The sequence below is a fragment of the Agelaius phoeniceus genome, chromosome 2, assembly GCF_051311805.1.
Source record: "Agelaius phoeniceus isolate bAgePho1 chromosome 2, bAgePho1.hap1, whole genome shotgun sequence".
Lineage (NCBI taxonomy): Eukaryota > Metazoa > Chordata > Aves > Passeriformes > Icteridae > Agelaius > Agelaius phoeniceus.
The window spans coordinates 35,328,654-35,349,180 of record NC_135266.1 but is presented as its reverse complement, the minus strand read 5'-3'; the positions used below and the strand labels follow the sequence as shown (position 1 = coordinate 35,349,180).

Sequence of the window (20,527 nt, the reverse complement as noted above, 5' to 3'; positions counted from 1 at the left end):
ATAGACTTGCTGCAGACTACTGGTCATGGATCTGTTGTGAGAGCTAAAATGTGTCAGTGCTCCAAAAGACTGAGTAAAAGTTTGCCCCCTGATATAAATGACTGTCTAGATTTCAAAATAAATCCTTTGGATTATCCAGAAAATTTGAACTGTCAAGAAAGAAATGGTGTGGTGAACTGAAACATAGGTCTCAAGATACCTGCAATTTAGCTGTATTTCAGTAATCTCTCATTCACCTTTCATTGCTGTCAGCGGCCTGGAGGGTTTCTGTTATATTTATGATGGAAATATCTGTCAATGAATCATGTCACTGAGATGCATGTGGTTTTTCCACTTCAAGGAATTATTAGGGACTCCATAGTTTCTGTGGTAAACACCACATTCCTGGGTCATTTGTACTACCAGGCATTTCTTTATGTAAGTATCTTTCTTGAATAAAAAATTCTTTATTTTTATGTGTGGTAGGTGGAAGGTATTTTTGTTAAGCAAACGCATATAATTTTATTTCATGTTATTAAGTGTTTTCACTATCAGCTAGTATTTCTGTAAAACTTTGGATGGCAGTAGGTATTTATTAACTGAATTTTGCAAGTATTAATACAGTTTCTTAGTGCCTTTATCACAGAAAAATAGATGTACCTAAAGTTCAGGAGACTGAGTACCTCTCATGTTTTGGAGTCTCTTTGTTTAAATTTGTGGAGATTAGATAATTTTCATATTAAAATATTACTTACTTTCAAGTATAGTACTTTTTAATATACAAAATTATGTTAATAAAATGTAATTTCCTTTTTAATCATATACTAACCAAAAATGTAACCCACTGTAGGTTTACAAGTTAAACAGATATTACTAAGTAGTTTTCAATAGTATTCTTCACTCTTAACCTTACTTATCTGCTGTATCCAAGAATTTTTAGGGACGATAGGTAATAACTCTAACAAAATGCAAAGTGCTGAATATTTTGGGAGACTGGAAGATCTGCTGTTTGTTATTGTCATTGTAGGTTATGGATGAGAACATCTGCAATTGTCCTCCAGTTAATATACTTTTGGATTAGAATAAAGGGCAGAGCTACAGAGCAGCTGGGAAGTGCTCAGTTAGCCTCCATTGCAAATGCTTAAAACACCTCTTCAGTGGGGCTTCTTAATGATGAAATACGTGGGGCTGGCTCTTCTGACAACTCGTGGAGTGAGATCGATGATTGTAACCTTTTCTCTAAATTAAACTGGAAAACCAGGAGCCAGCAGGGCTGTATGCTCAGAGCTTTGGAAGAGCAGCTCCTTTCCTGCTCATCGCCCCATAAATACATTTTTAATGTTTATTTTTAAATTATGTGAATATATTCTGGGCTATGCTCTCATCTCCATTTCATTGAGCCTACTTCATCGTTTCTAGTTTTGATATAGTTATATTTGCACTTATTGAATGTAGCAGCAGTTAGCTCCAACCCCAGTACTGTCTAGATTTTATTTCTTTTTCAACACAAAAGTAAGCTTTACGAGATTGAGCAGCTGTCTACTACTTGCAAATGAGGTATATGCTGAGACAATTTTCAATCTTATTTTATGATTTCTCATACTTGCTTAAATAAAAGGAAAAAAATACCCTGGTTGAGCTCTTTGGAAATGAGTTTATATTTTCAGAGAAGGAGTTAAAGAACAAACTTGGCTCAGGAATCTATTTTCCCTTAGAGAAATATGTTATGTAAAGATGTGTACTTAGCACTATTTTCTCTGGATTTCTCTTTTTGGTTATGTCTGTTTGTTTTGAGTGCTTTTTTTCTGCTGTGGTCATCTGAAAATATTTGTAAATTCTTCTTAATATTAATTTAGACTAGGAGAGGAATCTCCCTGATTTTTCAAGAGCCAAAGTGCTTTTCCTCCTTTTATTATGTTAGTAATTAAAAATGATTGCTGTTTTCTTATGCAGAACTGTAGCAAACACCCAGATATGCTTCTAGTCACAGCTGGGCATTTGTTCTTTTGAAAATCTGTCCCTCCTATCAGGTGCTGCTGGTAACTGTTGTCAGATGTTTGAGTAGCTGCTCTGATGGCAGGCATGATGCTGTTTCAATTCATTTCCTAAGCAAGGACCAGATGTTTGTTCTGGGCTAAGCAGAATTCATTTGCAGGTAAAACCTCAAGTAAAGATGTATCATATCAGGCTGTAAACCAGCCATGTCTCAAGCCACATGTGAATCAAAAAGAAAAATGTGAAAGCCAGTGGTAATCATCTTCTTCACTGCCCTGTACATCTCAGATATTTATGCAAGGGAAGAACAGATGTGTTGTTCTCTCCCCTGTGCTAACAAATGAGACTTCAGATTTGTACTTTGGACTGTTTCGTGATTTTCCCTTGCTCTACACAGAGATAACAATAAAAACAAGGCAAATGGCTATAATAGAGAATTAGGCCAATAGGAATTCATTGGTTTCCTGTGATAAATCTTCTCCTTGGGACACTTCAATAAGCCTGAGATACATTATCTCCAGCTCTGGCCACCTCATGTCCTTCCACTTGCCCTCAGCAGTAAACCATTGCAGGGAGAAAAAGCAACAGGGACGACTTAAAAAAGATTGAATTCCAGGAGAGTTATACTGGACCTTTAAGAGTTGAGGTCTTGATCATTCTGTGACAAAAAATGTCTTCTGCAAGAAAGAGCTGTGCATGGAATCCCATGGCTACAGTGCTCTGGTAACAGTCACACCACTGCTAATAGTTGGATTTATCCATCAGGAGTCTAGCTTTTACATTTTATTCTAGTTGTCATCAATATATTCACACTAACCTTTAATATATTCACAGTATAACAGGCAGGAAAAATTACACTGGGACTAAGGAACAAAGACAAATATTGCTGAAGAAATTTTAAATAACGTGCAGATCTCTAGTGGGCATTGATTCATGTGCTTCATGGTGTCAATAATTGTTTGTGAATTGCAGTAATTTTTTTCCTCTGAACAGAGCATTACTTGTGAAATACAGTCATTACCTATTGATTAGCTCTGTAGTTATTTTCATGCATCAGTGGTGCCAGTAAAAAAATGAGTAACATTTACTTTACACCAATGTGTAAGATCTGTACATTGTTCATCAACAAGTGAAATGAGTCTTTAAAATATATATTTTTTCTTATTGTAGAGACCACATCAGGTTTTTCAGTAGTCCTAAGTCTCAGGATAAATGGGAAAAGTCTAAAGGGCTGATTCCGGTTTTTAAGGGTTTTTTTTATCAGGGCATTGCAAATGTTCTGCTGTATCAGGACAAGAGTGCAATAAGAAGGACATATTTGCCACTGGTTAGTGCTAATGTAATTTCCTATTTTCCCTACTGTATGTCTTTCCATTTAATCTCAATTGTTGGTAATGTGCTACTTTTTGATTAAATGATGAGAGCTGAAATTCACCAAGGAGAAAATAATTAAAACTATTTGTTTCACAGACTGTCAGCAGCTATTAGGGAAATTAAACGTATTTTTCCCTGAACCATGTTACAGACTTTGCAAAGTTCACAATCAGTTCACAATCAATCAATCTTTTATTGAACACAGATTTAAAAGCAAAGGTCAGTTACGTTTTGGACACTAAGGAGTTGATGCAATTGATAAAACCCAGCCATTTAGATTATTTTTATATAAAAATTTCTCTGCTTGGAAATCCTTGCTTTTTGTCTGTGGCACCCTTATAGCCACATCAGCTCAGCAGATTTGCAGAGTGAAAGAGAGCTTTGCAGCTTTTCCCCCAGCTGCAGCAGTGTCCCATGCCCTGGCAAGGGCCAAGCAGCAGAAGGGACTGTGGCTGATGCTGGTGGCCAGGCAGTGGCCTCACTCGTGATCCTTTACTGCAGCCACACACGTCCAGCAGGGTAACATCCTGTCACACCACTCTTTTGCTTCAGAGAGGAGCCTTGTTGTCTGATCTGCTCTAGGGCTTTGGTCCTGCTTGTGGACCCACCCATTTCTCCTGAACTGTCAGATTTGGCTGAGTCAATGTATTGACAAGGTTTCACCTACTATTTTCCTCTCCTTTTTCTAGTGCAGTAAGGCTTGGGCTTGCTCCTTTGTTTGCACCACAGATTGTAAATACCATCTACCCCAGGACCTCATGCTTTGAAGTCTGCTTTTTACCCCTTTTTGGTTTCTGAAGGGGCTCAGTGACATGGATGGGTGATGTGAGGATGGCAAATGTTGGTGCTGCACCAGGAAACCCTCCTACCTTGTGCCCCTTCCTCCTCCACACAGCATATGAGCTGCAGGAAGGGATCTGAGCAAGTGGGGCACCCTGATGTAGCAGCCACAGTTAGTGAGCTTGGAGTGAGGGCCTGGCAAGAGGCATTTAGGAATTCATGAAGAAAGGAGAATGAAAAAGCACGGGGACTGTCAGTGTGATTGTTGTGGGGCACAATGAAAAGGCAGGTGGAGAAATGGATAAAAGTTTTGTCTGCAGACATGCTTTGCATACCACATAGAGAAACAGAACCTAATCTTGATTGGAACAATTCAATTCCACTGTGAAGTACATGTTAAATAACAATAGGAGGCTGCAGAGCTGTGCAGACTTGCAGGTGAAGAGCAGAATTTTAAACAAGCGGCTGTGCAGGCAGGAGAGGCAGAGGGGAGGGCTGGGATAGCACCCAGCACTGGTGCTTGAGCTCTGCTCAGACCTCAGCCTGTGCTTTTATGAGTTAAAAGCAGTTGCTTAAACCTTAGCACAGTTCTGCATTAATTCAGCTGGAATTTTTCCTGGGAAGCAGAAGTTTATTCATTGGGAGCTTTGCTGCTTGCAGAGTATCACCTCAAGTGAGAGACTGAGCAGGGGTAGGGGGGCTCATTGATTGAACTATCAGGGCCAAAGGATGTGTGTAGCAAAGTGACACTACCAAAGAGCACAGTTCAATACTGAGCTTCCTAAATAAAGTGAATTATTTCAGCACCAGATGAATCAGTAAAATGTATTCATCAAGCCACAAAACCTCACAGTATTTGTTTCCCATTCTAAACAACTTCTCTAAACTTTATGTCAAAAAGCCCTATGAATTCCAGTGCAACAGGAGCTCTCCTGGGGAGCTTAATGAAAAGGTTAATTCTTGCTATTTTGTATATCAACAGTTCTGCAAGAGCAAGCCTCTGGCCCATGGCTATGTAAGCCCTGAATTACTCCAGTATCAAAACCCCAGTCAGAAACTCTCAGAAATTCGTCTTCAGGACCTACCTGAAGAGGAAATAAAAGGAATAAGAAAACTTTCAGAAATATTGTTGGGATTTTTAACATTCATGCCTCACAACCCCTTTTTTGTTAGGGTTTTTTCTTCTTCTTTTTTTAATAGCTTATTGCGGAAATATGTTTGGTGTGAAAGGGATTAAATGGTTTTCTCCTTTCCAGTTCTTCATTGTTCTGTTTCAGTTAACAAGATTTGATCATTCATTACGGATCTAATTTTTGGAATTTGAACCAATTCTTCCTCCAACAAAAGCTGGGACAATCAGTGTAGTCATTCACACAGGAATGGGGCATGCCACCTCACCTGCGCAGCCATATGACACCTTTGCTGTGACTTCTGTCATCTGGAAAAGGAAACAAGAACATGGCAATGACTACATCTGTCACCAAATTTAATCCTGACTTTTGCAATGGAGACACAATTTTTTTTTTACTCCATCTGCTACCTTAATGAAGATTTACAAAAAACCTTTAGAAATAAGCCTAGGAATTAAACTTGACAGCTTCAGTGTATAGTAGATCTGGGTTTTCCTACTTACCAGTAGTTAACAATTACATGTAACAAGTACATGCCATTTCATGCTTTCCTTTATCTGTTCCACTGGCAAGAACTGACACTATTTTTTTCCTTCAGAGCCTCTACAAATGAATAGCTGTACCACCTCTCCATAGACTTATAGTCCCCTCTGCATTATGAGTACCAGCCTGCCCTTCTTTCAGACCATTTAGCTCATTAAAGGTGATGAGCTTAAACTCTTGAGTAATTGTTTTCAAGATGAAAGTTTTTTGCTTCCATTCCAAACCTTGGGAATCATTTGTGTGGCTGAGGGTCTGCATGTTTTCTCTCTGTCTAATGAGCTCTACAGTTAAAGATATGATGCCTCAAATCTTGTCTGACATAGTTTTAGAGACTAATCTCATTGAAATCAATGGCACTCTTTGCCTGTCTAAAATTATACATGTTCTTTGGGTCTCTTCTGAATTTAAGCTATCAATAGATTCCTTTGCAGATAGTGAAGAGCCCTGGGGTTGATTGACTTAAACAAAAGGATTTAAGTTACAGAGCTTAAATTCACTTTCAGTCTACACAACAAAAACTTGATTTGAATAATCAGATTCAGTCATCCTTTACATTTGCATTTTTAGTTGTTTTGTTAAAAACAAGTTGATTCTGTTGGGTTAATAAGCATTCAGATATGTCAATTTACAACTGAATGTTGCCTTTGCTTCTAAACTTAGAACTTCTCTTGGGTAACAAAGGATAAGCTATATAGACAGCTCCATAATGGTATGGTTTCTGAATCTATCCATCATTTCACGACTTTAGCAATCTGATAACATTGTGATGAAAAATGGGAAGTGGTAGTTCTGGTTATAAGATTACATTTTGGTTTAAATTATTTATTTTTACAAACGGCTTCCTGATAAAAGAGAGTTTAATTATAATGAAGAGAACTGTAATTTTTCAAGGGTTTTATTTCTTAAATAGAAAAGCCCTGAGCTTATTGGGCAAAATTGAAGATGTAAAATCTGAAATTACTTATTTGAACTATCTTTTAAAAATGTATGTTTAGAAAATCTGAGCCACTCTAGGAGTTCCACCTAATTCTAGTCTTCCACTAAAATAACTATAGAAAATAAGTCTGGTCTTCTTGTTTTCCATCTTTTGCTATATTACTCGGGACAAATATAAATTAACCCTCTTGTTTATATATTTTTGGTTTATCATTCAAGATTAAAGGATGAAATTGCCAGCAACTGGAATTATGTGAAACAAATTTCCAGAATAAGATTCCTTCCCTCACCACCACTTTTATCTGTCTTCCAGTTTGGACTTTCTCTTCTCAGTCTGGGGAATACTGTGAAACTATAATTTAAGCACAATAACTCTACAAAAACCAGAAACTCAGACCAGCTGGGACATGGACATTGCTAAATGGTTGTTCTGGTTTGGGTTGAGATAGAATTAATTTTCTTCTTAGCAGCTGGTACAGTTTTGGATTCAGTATGAGAATAAGGTTCATAACACACTGATGTTGTAGCTGTCCCTAAGTGGTGCTTACCCTAAGCCAAGGCCTTCTCAGTTTGCTGTGCTCTGCCAGTGAGAAGATGCACAAGAAGCAGTGAGGAAGCATGGCCAGGACAGCTGACCCAGCCTGGCCTAAGAGATATTCCATAGCAGAGAGCATCAGGCTCGGTGTTTAAATTGAGGAGAGTTGGCCAGGAGCCATGGATTGCTGCTCAGGGGGCTTCAGTCAGTTTGTAGTGAGCAATCATAGATTTATTCTTTTCCTGACTCTCTTCCCCACCCCACTGGGGGATGGGAGGGGAGTTAGTGATTTAATTGCCAGCTGGGATTGAACTGCAACAATGGTATTTGGGCACCTGCTTTAAACTCCTTTTTTCCCCGGCAGCTCAGGGACAAGGAGACAAAGGCTGAGACCCAAGGTGAGGATAAGCACTACAAGGTGAAGGTCTTTTTCCATGCAGGAGCTTTGTGTGGAGCAAAGCCATCAGCAGGACACATTACAGCCCAGCTAGCATGCCACTGCAATGTACAGCTAATACATTTGGAGGAAAGTGTACTTTTGCTTTCATCTCTCCCATCCTCCCAGACACATTTTCATCTTGCTTGCTATTAATGCATAGATGTAGCACCCTGTAGTCATTTTGAGTTAGTTTGTGCACCTCACTAGTTCTGGTCCTCATCTTTGGCAGTGCAGGCATATGGCCTGCCTGGGTCCCAGGGAAGGAGTGTTCTCTGCTGAGCTTACCTGGTGATCCAGGAAAGGATTTGCACTTTCACATCTCCACTGTCTGCTTTCAGGAGCTGCTTCCAGTGGGAAAGGTAGAAAACTGAGGCTGGCAGGCACCCTCTCCCAGCCCTCCTCCACCTGGCTGAGACCACAGCTGGAAATATAGTCCTGCTGCTGTTTGGGGTGCAAAATGGGGGTTGGAGCAATTTAAAACAGAAGAGGCTGTGAAATAGCTGCTGGCTTATGTAATTTTGGGTTATTTCATTTTGTCTGTGTTCTGTACAGTCTTTTGCTTTTTGATCTCATCATAGTTCTTCAAGGCTTTCTATATTGTGGTTTTCTTTTAAATATTTAGGAGTTCCATGCCCATCCTGAGTTTTTATAATAATTTAAAAATAAATAACAGTCATTATGAGAAAGTTGTGAAGTGGGAGATGTTTCAGTTTCCATTTCCTAACAAGGGAAAAAAAGATATGTGACTTGTCAAATATTAAACAGTAAGTAAACAAGCAGAGGTGATGGTAGGGGGCTACAAGTCAGAAGTTACCATATATATTATTCCTGAAGTCTTATGTTTTCACCAAAAGCCAGCAAAGATATTTTACTTTGCATGAGCAGACAGTGATAAATTGTTCAGAGGTAAATGCACTCAGGAGCATCATCTTCAGCACCTTGAGCCTTGTTGTGTCTCCTATTCTCTGGGGCTGCTAAAAAGGTAGCTACCACTTCAGACACAAATATTTCTTTGTGTGCTTTGCTGTGTTGTTTTGTTTGCCAAGATCTATCTCCTTTAAAAGAATTCAAGAATCTAAGGCTGGCCTATGTACTTGTGTAAGATAAGGCATTGAAAATTTAAGCTGGAAGTAAACAAATAAATGATTTATTTTCCTGTACAAAGACAGGAGTTACAGCCTAGTGCACAAGGCATCAGGATTAGGATTTCAGAGACTCATTCTTTCCTCATCTCTTCTAACCTGCACATTTGCTTCAATAAATACCTTGTGGGTCTCTGAATGGAAGTGCTGCAGAAAATTCCAGATTATGTGAGGATCCAGGACAACTCTCAGTGATTTAACTCAGGCATCCTCAGCAGTAGGTAGCTGCAGGACATCACCTGTTTTCCAGAGAGCTCATTAACCAGGCAGAGTGTTACTCTCACAGAAGAGGCTTCAGTATTTTGTGAAGTACATGTACTTTTTTTATCTCTCTCTACCTGTTATTGCCTGCCTTATTTCCTAGAGACTGGATGTTCCAGCAAGTGAATGTCTCTGGTTGGATGTTTATGCAATGTCTGGGGCAGCAGGCTCCTATCTGTCAAATTTTGCATACTGCTACTGAGCTGAGGTAACAAGTGTGAAGTGATTTCAGTGGCTGCAGTGATATCTCAGGTCTGACTTTGAAGACATTGCTGTCTGCTGCAGAGCAAGCTTAGGGATCAGCCTGCAGGCAAGTAATATTCCTCAATGCACTTGACAAAATGAATAAAGGACTCAGTCATGATTAATGACTTTGACCCAAAGTTTCAAGTCCCTGCTCAAATTCAGTCATGTAAAGTTGGCTTCTTGTTTCTATTCAAAATTGCTTAAAAGTGAACATTGTTCTTTTAGTGCTCTATTCAATATCTTAGAAAATGCAAAGTATGAATCCACAAACAATCCTGCTCACATAACCAACATTATATTGCATTTCTAACCTGAGAGACATTCAGTTTGAAATTAAGATACAAATATAGTTTTATTATTTTTATATATATTTTATTTATAATATTTATTATTATTTATAATACCTACAAGTGAGTTCACTGTTGGAGCTGCCCCTTGAAATTGATGGAGAATTCTTCAGTGTAGCTGGCCAGCCAAGAGGATCTTCACTCAGCTGCCTGAGAACACAAGTATCTCATGCTATTTGACATGACCCATGATGCCCTGTTGTTGAGATTTAACACCAGCCAGCAACCAAGCCCCATCCAGCAGCTCACTCATCCTAACCAGTGGGATTGAGGAGAGAATAGAAGGGGTAAGAGACCCCTTAATAACTTGTGGGTTGAGATAAAGACAATTTAAAAGGGAAAACAAAAACTGTGCACATAGGCAAAGGAAAACAAGGAATTGATTCTGTTTCCCATGGCCATCTCCAGGAAAGCAGAGCCCCATCACATGTCATGGTGACTTGGGAAGATAAACGCTATCACTCCAACTATCCCCCCATCATTTCCCCCCCCTTTTTATCCTGAACATGATGTCATATTGTTTGGAATACCTCTATGGTCACTTGGGATCACCTGTCCCACCTGTGACTCCTCCCAGCCACACACCCCCAAGTTCCTTGCCAGCATGGCAATAAAAAGCATAAAAGGCCTTGGCTCTTTGTGAGCCCTGCTCAGCAATAACAGAAATATCTCTGTATTATCAACTCTCTGATCAGCACAAATCCAAAGCACAGTCCTATACCAGCCATTGTGAAGAACATTAACTCTCTCCCAGCCCAAAGCAGCACACCTGCTTAGCCTGAAGTAGCTGCTGTAGAAGAAGAGGGCTCAGAGTCATGGCAGTGAAACTTTGCTCATGTTCTGAATCTGCAACAAGGCTCATCCCCTGGCTTCAGAGTAGAGCTATTTGGCCATTTTTCAACAAAACAGATTTCTCAGAAGGCATATCTCTGACACAAAACCAATTAAAACCTTCCACTGCCAACTCCATCAAAAGATTCATGGGAAATGAGGCATTTGGATCTGGGCACATGCCTGCTCCTTGGGTTCCCTGAGCAACAGGCTGACCCTGACAGGCTTTTCAGGACAGTTCCTTTCTTCCATAGCTTGCCTTATCTACATGCATCCCAGCCACCCATGCACGGGCTGATCTGAAGATAAGATGGGGCTTCCCAGTCTCTCCATGTACCTGAATTTTTTTAAGATCTTTCCAGAGAATTTGCTTTCAAGAGAAAAGGAGATTTAGGATTTGATATTCTCTGTGTCTGTTTGCCAGCTGCCTCTGCTTCTGTTCTTTCAGTATGTTTGTGCTCAGGGAAAACTTCTCTTTTTCCCCAAATTGTCATGAATTATTCAGATTATAAAAGCTCCTTTCCTTCCAAATTTTGATTCAATTTTTAGTGTGAAAATTGCTTTGTGTTCCTAATTCATCAGAGTTTCATCTTTTATTATATATTTATAACTTGATTGAGAAATTATTTCTCTGTGGCCACAACATTTTCAGGAAAAAGGCTTCACACTTTAACTGAACCATTTCTGCTATTTCTTTCAAAGACAAAATCTGAAGAATTTTATTATGGAGTGAATTTGTTAAAGAATTCTCATTGTCACAAGTTGGGGATTGAAGAGAAATTAATTTGGTTGTGCTGACTGGGTATCTAGGGAGAACTATATTCAATAAAATATCTCTTTCTAGTCTATTATCAAGGCAGAAATTGGATAGAAATAGCATAATAGCAAGCTACATATAAAGAATGGAAGGAAAGAGAGAACGCAGATGGAAACCAGGGCTTTTGAGTGAAGGCAGAGATTGCAGAAGAGCTGTGCTGCCACACTTGTCTGGCAGCTTTGGCTTCCTAGGGACCTGACAGTTGGTCCTGGCCACTGGTGCCACCAGGACATAAAGCCAGCTGCTGCAGCCTGATTGATCAAAGGTGGCTGAACACGTCCATACACCTGCGTCATGGTTTCCTTTCTAGCCTTTGTTTTCATACTCAGGATTTCAGTGGATTACTTTTTGTCTGGAATTTTCAAAGCAACAATCACATTAGGAGGCCTAGACAGTGCAAGTTACACAATGCACTGAAAATTCACTGAACGCACACAGCCCCTGTGTTCACCTGGAGGCTGTGGCTCTACAGCAGCTGTTGTTATTTCACCTTGGACTCTTGCACCAGAAAGTAACCTGGTGTCTTCCCAAGACACCTGGCTTTGAAATGATTCAGTGATTCACAGACCATAGTAGTCAGTGAACCCTAGAACACAGGTAATTTGCTTCCCACAAGCTTGTTTGCTTTAATATTCATGGGAACACAATCCCAGCTCCTCTGTTTCTGAAATTTTTCACACTATTCCATGTTTTGTGTTTGCCTTTGTTGTTGAGAGTCAAGCAGTGCATTGAGGGTGACTGGGTGTCACCCCTCCACTAGCTGCCACCAAGTAGATGAAAGACTTTGCTGTACCAAGTAAGAGCAATTTCATGTTCTCATTGTTGTTGCTAATCCCTACAGTGTATATGCATAGTGTTGCTCAGGTATCACAGATGATCATTGTCTTTCCTCAAGGAAGACAGAAAAACAAGGAAACTCTGCATATGCAGAATTTTTCAGTACAGAAGTCAGTAATATGCCATCATTTAAAAAATATATACCAGAATAATGATCATTGAGAAAGGTGAAGGAACACAGGCAAAAGTGTCCATGTACTGATGCCCAGAAGATGGCCTGTTCAGTGCTTTCTGAGTTTTCCCAGCTGGAACCAGGAAATTTGTTACCCACTCCAGGAAAGGCCTGATGGAACTCACTCTTTTAAAAAAGTGAAGCCGCAGAGCAAACACCATGAACACCTGTGGCAAAAAGAAAACCAAATCAAAAAACATCTGCAAGCTCATTTAACTCATCAGCTTATGAGTAGATTTCTCACATGAACTGAAAAGTGCATGATTTAATGAATGGTACATGAGCTAGGACCAGTGTTATAAGCCCACTTTTGATGAAAGTTCCTACAGCAGTCTACCTAATGTTGCTGATTAGGGTTATTCCATCAATACTTGATGTATTCTGCAGCACAAATTATAGGGATAAAGGTTTTTTAACAGGTTTTTTTCTCAGCATGTAGTGATCTTCCAGCTTACCAGGAAGTCCTGTGTGCGCATCTCTCTGACCCCTTGTTCAGGTCTCTCAAAACTCAGTTGTGATGTCAGTGAGTAATTCTGTCAGCATCTCTGTCCTCTTCACCCAACCTTCTCTCCTACAATCTCTTGAGATGGCAGAATCCTGAATTCATGAAATACAAATCAAGTACAATTTTCAGATCGAGTGGGATGAGGAGAAGGTATCCCAAAGTCCCCTGATACCATGGCTTGTATCACTGCTGCTCTTTCAATCATACAGCCAACTCTGTTAGCCAGAACAAATACAAGAATATGCAGGCTGTCCATTCAAGCCATTTGTCACAGTGTTTAAGACACATAGAACAGTTGTCACTGTTTGCTGGTAGCTGCTGCAAGTGGTACTGAGAAAAATGAAGGGATTACAGAGGAGGAATTATAGGAGATTAGTAAACTTTTTCCTGTCCAGTTTTCTGTGGTTTCTGATGAGCATAACACACTGGCTACCCAGGACTCTGAGCTATGAATTCAGGTGAAGGTGGAAGTGAACAAATCCATGGATTATCATGGAAAGCACCACAAAACCATCACTCAAAACTGATGCAGACACATGATTTCTAAAGAGTTAAGCTGTTGTTCCCTCTCTTAGACAAATGGAAAGGATGTAACATTTCATGGTGACATGGCTGTAGGAACTGACTGTTGTCAGCTAGTGCATTTTGCAAGAATTAGCACTTAGTATTGACAAAATTACATGTCCCTTAAAATTGGATTAATCAAAGTGCATGAACTAGCAAGTCCTAAAAAAGCAAAACTAAAATACAAACCCTCTTAGCACTTGTCCCACTTTTCCTAGAACAGAATATTCCATTTCATACTGAGGTACAATTATTCTTTGTCGATGAGTTATAATTGATGAATATTTCAGAAAAAAAAGAAATATCAGAGCTTCTGTAAAAAGAAAAAGGCTTTTTCTTTGGGAATAGATAGTGCCAAAATAATGTCATTTTATGTATGTAGGCTACATTTTGCTTAAATAAGCTGGTCGCAGGCTATCTTTTCTCTCCTTCCATAACTTATACATCTAACGAGCAAAGATGTACCTTCAGTCAGACCTTTATTTGCTATGAAGACATACATAAAGGTAATTGAAAAAGAAAGTAAAAATTGTGATCAATACTACAACAAGCAAAGGGAAATACAGGTTCAGAATTTCATTAGGAAGAAGTTAAGCAGAAATCAGTTTTACTTGTATATTACAAAGGTATTAATTACAGTTTCTTGGATACTAATAATATAACAGTTTGTAAACAAAAATCCAATTTAAAAAAATCAACACCAGTAGGTTGGCAACTGAAGAGCGAAGAATCATTGTGCAATTTATAGGCATACCCTTTCTCTTAGGACAAGTCCAGTCAATTAATGAACAAGATGTTACTGATTCTGTAAATATGAATATTATTCTTTTATTGTTTTTTAAGACTTTTTCACACTGGCAATGTGTAGAGAATTCTCCCCTGCGATTAGAATTATACTTGCTGTTACTTCCTGTCTACTCTTGGTATAATATTTCATGGAAGATTCCATCTAGTTCCAACCCCCCTGCCATGGAAAGAGACATCTTCCAGTAGACCAGGTTGCTCAGAGCTTCATCCAACCTGGCCTTGAACAGTTCAAGTGATGGTTAATTCCTTAATGTGGTGTAGTTAGGTTTATTTCATTGTATGTTTGTATAGAGCATCATGACAAACATCCTGGGTTTTTATAGGTCAAGATATTTGTTCATTGGCTGATGATTTCTCTGGTCCTTTATCATCATATCTTATCTTTTATCTGGGCTCTCCTTCCTAGAGAGCCACTGGCATCAAAGGGTGGGTCAGATGTGTTGCTTTGGCAGTAGTCTCCTGTTTGTGGCCATTTTCTTTTCCAAGGACTTTGTGGTTTCTCCTCATCTTTTGATGGCCTATCATGTGGTAAAAGAAAAGCTATGGAAAAGCTCTTCAAAGGTAAGTTGGCAGCCAGGAGTGAGTCTGCCACTGCTGGAACAATTCATCCAGATCCTTGTTCAGATACCCATTAATTGCTCCAGTGGTTGCAGCCTGCTGCCAGCTTCATCCTTCCCAAGAGGTCCTCAGGCACTGGGGCACAGACAGGATGTCTGCATGTGTCTGTGTGTCTTTGTTGCAGTTGATTTTTGGGTGTGTAGTAGACCCAACACTTTCCCAGAAAGAGACTCAGCTCTGTGTGGGGATGTACAGTTGCTGCCATAGTAGGCATGGGCAAGATCCAGAGAAGGAATCACAGCATGTGCTTTACAAAAAGGTCAAACTCCCAGCAGGAAATGCAGGGCACTCCTGGTGCAGGGTTTCATTTTTATTTTCACTAAAACAGAAAACATGCCAGAATAATGAAGAGATTATAGAGAAAGGGAAAATAAATCTTTCATCATTAATTAAGCACTCAGAAGATAGAATAAGACAATTCATTAGTCACACACCAGCATCTCACTCTCTGTTGTACTGAAAAACTTGTTTTCCTTATTATATTTCCATAATGTCTAGAATCCTAGAATCATAGAATGGCCTGGGTTGGAAGGCACTTTAAAGTCCAACTAGTTCCAACCCTCCTGCCATAGGAAGAGAGGTCCTCCATTAGACCAGGTTGCTCAGAGCTGCATCCTACCTGGCCTTGAGTGCTTCAAATGATGGCTAATTCCTTAATATAGTGTAGTTGGGTTTTTTCTTTGTATGTTTAGATAATTGCTTCTAGCATCAGCTGGTAGAAGCTAAATAGGAATTTAGCACAGACCTTTCAATTCAGCATATTGTGTATGGTGGATGGGAGGAGCAAAATAAATCATATGAAAAGTTACACAAGCCGACTTTAATGGATGGTCACTGTTGCTGTGCTTATAAGTCACAGTGTGGGCATGTAAGCACTTTCAACCAGTGCATAACCTTTATTTAAAATAGTTGATATCATTTTGAATAGAAGAGAATAGAATGGAGTATTTCGGTTGAAAGGGACCTACAACAGCAGTGACCAGTTCATGACTGACCAAATGATAAAGCATGTTCTTAAAGGCATTGTTTAAATGCCCATTCAAGTGCCACTGACAGGCTTGGGATACACCACCCACCTCTCCAGGAAGCCAGCTCCAGTGTTTGACCACCCTCTTGGTACAGATCTCCTCTGGTTGGGAACTTTACTGGCATATCATCAAAAGTAAAAATCTTGAAAAGTTCTGCATATCCCAGGAGAACCTTACCATTGAATCAGCAGGGGCAGCCTGGTATTTTTGATGCTGTAACAGTATCCATGCAGACCAGGCTCTGAGGTGGTAGAGAGCCCTGCTCATAAGAACATAATCACACAAATTCCACCCACAGAATTTTTCTAAAGCGTTTTAGTGTTGAGCTGTTGTCATTAAGATTTGGGAGTCATGATACTGACATTTATGCCTGTTTGTGCTGGAGAGCTGTTAAATGCAAGAACATAAAGTCCGGTGAAACATCACATGAAGTAATGGTTTATCTGTGTCACTACTTTTTTTAAGTAGAGCACAAGAGTACATAAAAAACCTTTAGGTTATTCTCTGTCATCCAGAAAAAGTTATATAAAAATAGGAATGCTCATATTCATTGTTGTTCTGCTACTTTACAATATCAAGATATTTTATACTGCTGTTCATAGTTGATCATTATATTAGCCACTCTATGAGCAAAGAATTGTGCAGGCCCTTTATGTTATTTACATAATGTAGTGAGTATGAATAAGCACTATTTTCCATAAGGATAAAGAAGGGTGAAATAGCAGAAAAGTACTAAACCAAGGTAAATGAGCATTTTTAAGTGATTTTAGACAGAATATCATAGTACAATGATTTTCTTAAAAAAACCAAACATAAGAAAAAGCTTCCAATTACTTAAATATATTAGTTTTTATAAGGCAATGAGTAACCTATTCACTACTGTCTCATTCATCAAGTGAGTTCTTCAGGAAAAGGCATCCTGTCAGGTGCTGCAGACAAAGCTCTGAGCAGCATCAGTACTGTTAATGCCTCAGATAATGACTGCAAGGATTGCAAAATGATACATTATTATCTAGCAGGCATTGATCATAATTATATCGCTGATAAAGGAAAAGCATATCAAATGTCATATTTTAAGTATTTCCTTTAATTAGAATAAAAATGCCACGGAAATAATTTCAGTGGTAGCTGTGTTATTCTTCTGAATGCAGAATGTAAAATTTTTGCATATACTCAGGATGAAAGGAGTTATCACTCTAAACCATTCACTTATTGATTTTCATTTAATACTCATGGTATATCAGACATTATAGATCGTTCACCATTTTGCTTTATGACAGAGCAGAACTCTGATAACTATGCTGTGTCTAAAATGTAGTTCCCTCATTTACCTGCCTGCTTGGACTGAACTGCAGAATCTTAATTTGCTGTCATGGTTTCCATGATCCTTTGCTCATGTCACAATTGTTGTTACAATGAACATATTGCATGTACAGCATAGCCTTCATCTTCTTAAGGCAAAGCACAGACCCTTTCATCCTTGCAAAATGAATACTTAAACTAGGATTTTAATATTTGTGCTTGCTTTTGGGTTTATTAGCTCTAACTGTGAAAGCTAAATCAATTATTTTGTATGCTCCATCTGACTAACTCTTGAAAAAATAGACTGGAGTTTTCAATATGTCTGTTCTGGCTTTAAGCTATTTTAAAATAGCTCTATTGAAGAAATGGACTCTGCCAATTGAATAAGTGACTTTCTTATTATTACAAGCTTCGGGTTTGCATAAGGACCAGAAGTGTAAAGCAAAATTAGGGAAGATGTTTGTCACTGATAAGGTCCTATGGTGGTAATATAATTCTTCTGCTGTACCTGCCTCACTTGGATTTGGGTATTTTCGTTTCTGCAGACCCCAGAGGAAGGAGCCTCTACAACCATCTATGCAGCAGTATCACCCGAGATGGAAGGAGCTGGTGGCTGCTACCTCTACAACGAGGAAAGGACAAAATCAGCTGACGTGGCATACGATGAGGAGCTGCAGAGAAGGCTCTGGACAGAAAGCTGCAAGATGGTTGGGATTTCTGATGAAGCCAGCAGGCTTCCTTAGAAGAAGCCACTTTCAGCTGGGTAAATGAAATGCATTGAAAAGCATCTTAGGTGAATTCTCGCAGCATCAGTCATCATCCTGGAAATCACTGTTCAGTCCCAAAGGCAAACGTGAACAGCTCTGTTCTTCACTTGAATCCCTAATCTGATAGGGTGTGGGGGGAATATTCCCACAGAAAGGTGTAGTGGTTGGTTTTAAATCTAACCATCAGTTTTGTAAATCATTCTGTTTCAGTCCGTGATTAAAATACAATCTTTAAACATGTGCAGAGATGAGTTTTCATTGTTTTGTTCGACATAATAATGCTTGAGCATGCTGTGCTGGGAGGTTTTTGAACTTAAACCACCTTTGTACATATAAGTTACTCTTTTAAATCAGTTTTTAAAGTTGCAGCTTCATTTCCTTAAGCTTTATTAATTTTTAAGACACTTTCACCAGCTTGTTCTAATGCAGAAATTTGGCATTCATGATCATGATATTGTTTCTGCCTTTTTCTGCCTTAAAGTCAGTTTTATATGTCAGCTTTTATCCAAAGGTATTAACTGAAGGTCAGAACAATGACAAAAAGTAAATAAATAAGGTCTTCTTCAAACAGGATACTGAATTAACTTGTTTCCAGTTTAAGTTCATCTTTCCTACAAAGGTAAGGAAGGGACCAAACATCATAATGGCAACACTGGCTTTGGCAGAGGATGCAGCCAGCCTATTGTCTTGTCAGTGGGCTAAGATTTACTTGTCCCCATTTCTCCTGAACCCCTCTAATGCTGCATCTGCAGTTTCATTCATTTTCTTTGACAAGGAGAGTGACTCATGTACTGTTGCATGAAGAATCACCTCCTTTTGTTGGTTTTGATCCTAGTTCATATTAGTTTCAGAACTAGAGTTCATGGTTTGAAAGAGACAGTAATTCATGCCAGCCCACTTTTTCCTGTCTCTGGAGATGTACAATGCATCCTCTCTAAACTGTGTCTTTGCCATTTTTAAGAATAGTCCCTGCCTACTCATCCAGCTTTCATAGGAGCAAGAGTTTCCCTTTAGTTGTGTATGTCTTTCCTGAAATTTCCTAGCAGCTGTTTTATTTTAAATTTTATTTGACTGTTTCTGAGTGTGGAGCTGATGTATTTTATGAAGCTAGTTTTAGCAAACACTTGGGTTTCCCCCCTCAGTGGGATAGCAGTTGGTTCAGATGCTATCAATTCTGAACACACTTCAGTTGTGCACAGTTCAGGGAACTCCACCTATGTCTACCAAAGAGAATCATTAAGAATGATCACATTTATGGAGTAAAAAACTAAACAGACATTGGGCAGTACAAAGATAGCTTGAATTTATACAAGCTCAAATAACTAGAAGAAAAAAACTAGACGGAAGATAGAAATATTTTAATGGGAATTGTTTGGTAAACCATGAGAATAATTTGCAGAGAAACTTCCCTGGACAGTTTCAGTCAAGATTTTAAGTCTTACAAAAACATCTGGAAGTGTCTGGGCAGACCTTACAGCAGCCTTAGGGTACTTATAGGGGCATACAGGAAAGATGGGGAGGATGGGCTTGGTCAGTGTAGAGATAGAATGAGGGGTAACAGTTCTAAACTGAAAGAGAGAATATTTAGGTTAGACATTAGGAAGAAATACTTTACTGTCAGGGTGCTGAAGCACTGAAACAGGTTGCCCACACTAACTGTGGGTGTCCCATCCATGGAAGTTTTCAAGATCAGGTTGGATGAGGCTTTGTCTAGTGAAAGATGGTCCTGCCCATGGCAGGGGAGTTGGAAACAGATGATCTTTAAGGTCCATTCTGATCCAAACCATTCTGTGATTCTTTGATGTCTTTTCAGTGAGTCTTTCCAAGCATGGGATCTTTGTCTAGGGAGCTTGAGGTCTCACTGTCAATGGAGTAAAGTCTACCCTACTCCCATCTTGTTGATTTTAGGTGCCATCTAAAAGAGCTGCATAATCCTATAAATGTCCTTCCATTTCCTTTTTTTCAGGATACACAAGGAAAGAGACTAATAGGTGGGCATAAAGCTTATATTCATTTTGAGGGGCTGGAGATCAGTACATGACAAAACCAAGTGCAAACACAGTGTTGTGCTCTTATTTGCAGCAGACTAAAACAGTAGGAACATGTTACTATGCACTGAACCCTGGACTAATATCCCTTTTGGGCTTTATAGCTCAAACTTAGTACTTCATTCAAGTGACCTTATCTGCAGCCTTTGGTTCAGAGGAAGATCACATCTAAGAGAAAGTAAGCGTGCTTATCTGTCCAGAGTCTAGGAAGAAGATGCACTGACGAAAAAAAGAAAAATAGTATGAACAAAGAGCATCTGGGAACAAAAACAATAAACAAATTGAGGGAGAGCATATTTCCTGTCTGAATTAAGCCATGGATGATCTATTTTTAGCTTCTTAGAGTTGGTACATACAAGGGTTAGCAGCAGGAGATTTATCACTCAGTCACTATAGCACTTTCTCTGTATGACTGGCTGACTTTTTTTTGGTAAGTGAATGTAGTGCTTGTGAAATGTGCCAGACTGACACTCCAGGAACTAAATTCCTCTGTTTATTCATGGATCATGCACAGGATGCAGTAA

General features: G+C 39.1%; 1 protein-coding gene across 1 annotated transcript in view; it reads left to right on the top strand.

Moving 5' to 3' along the window:
• The window catches only part of DHRSX (dehydrogenase/reductase X-linked), a 161,968-nt gene extending 143,769 nt beyond the window's left edge, over positions 1-18,199 (top strand). The window contains exon 7 of the mRNA XM_054654665.2: positions 17,734-18,199. Within this exon, the coding sequence (XP_054510640.2) occupies positions 17,734-17,931 (198 nt within the window). The 3' untranslated portion in view covers positions 17,932-18,199. The remainder of the gene's footprint in view (positions 1-17,733) is intronic.
• The last annotated feature ends 2,328 nt before the right edge of the window (positions 18,200-20,527 follow it).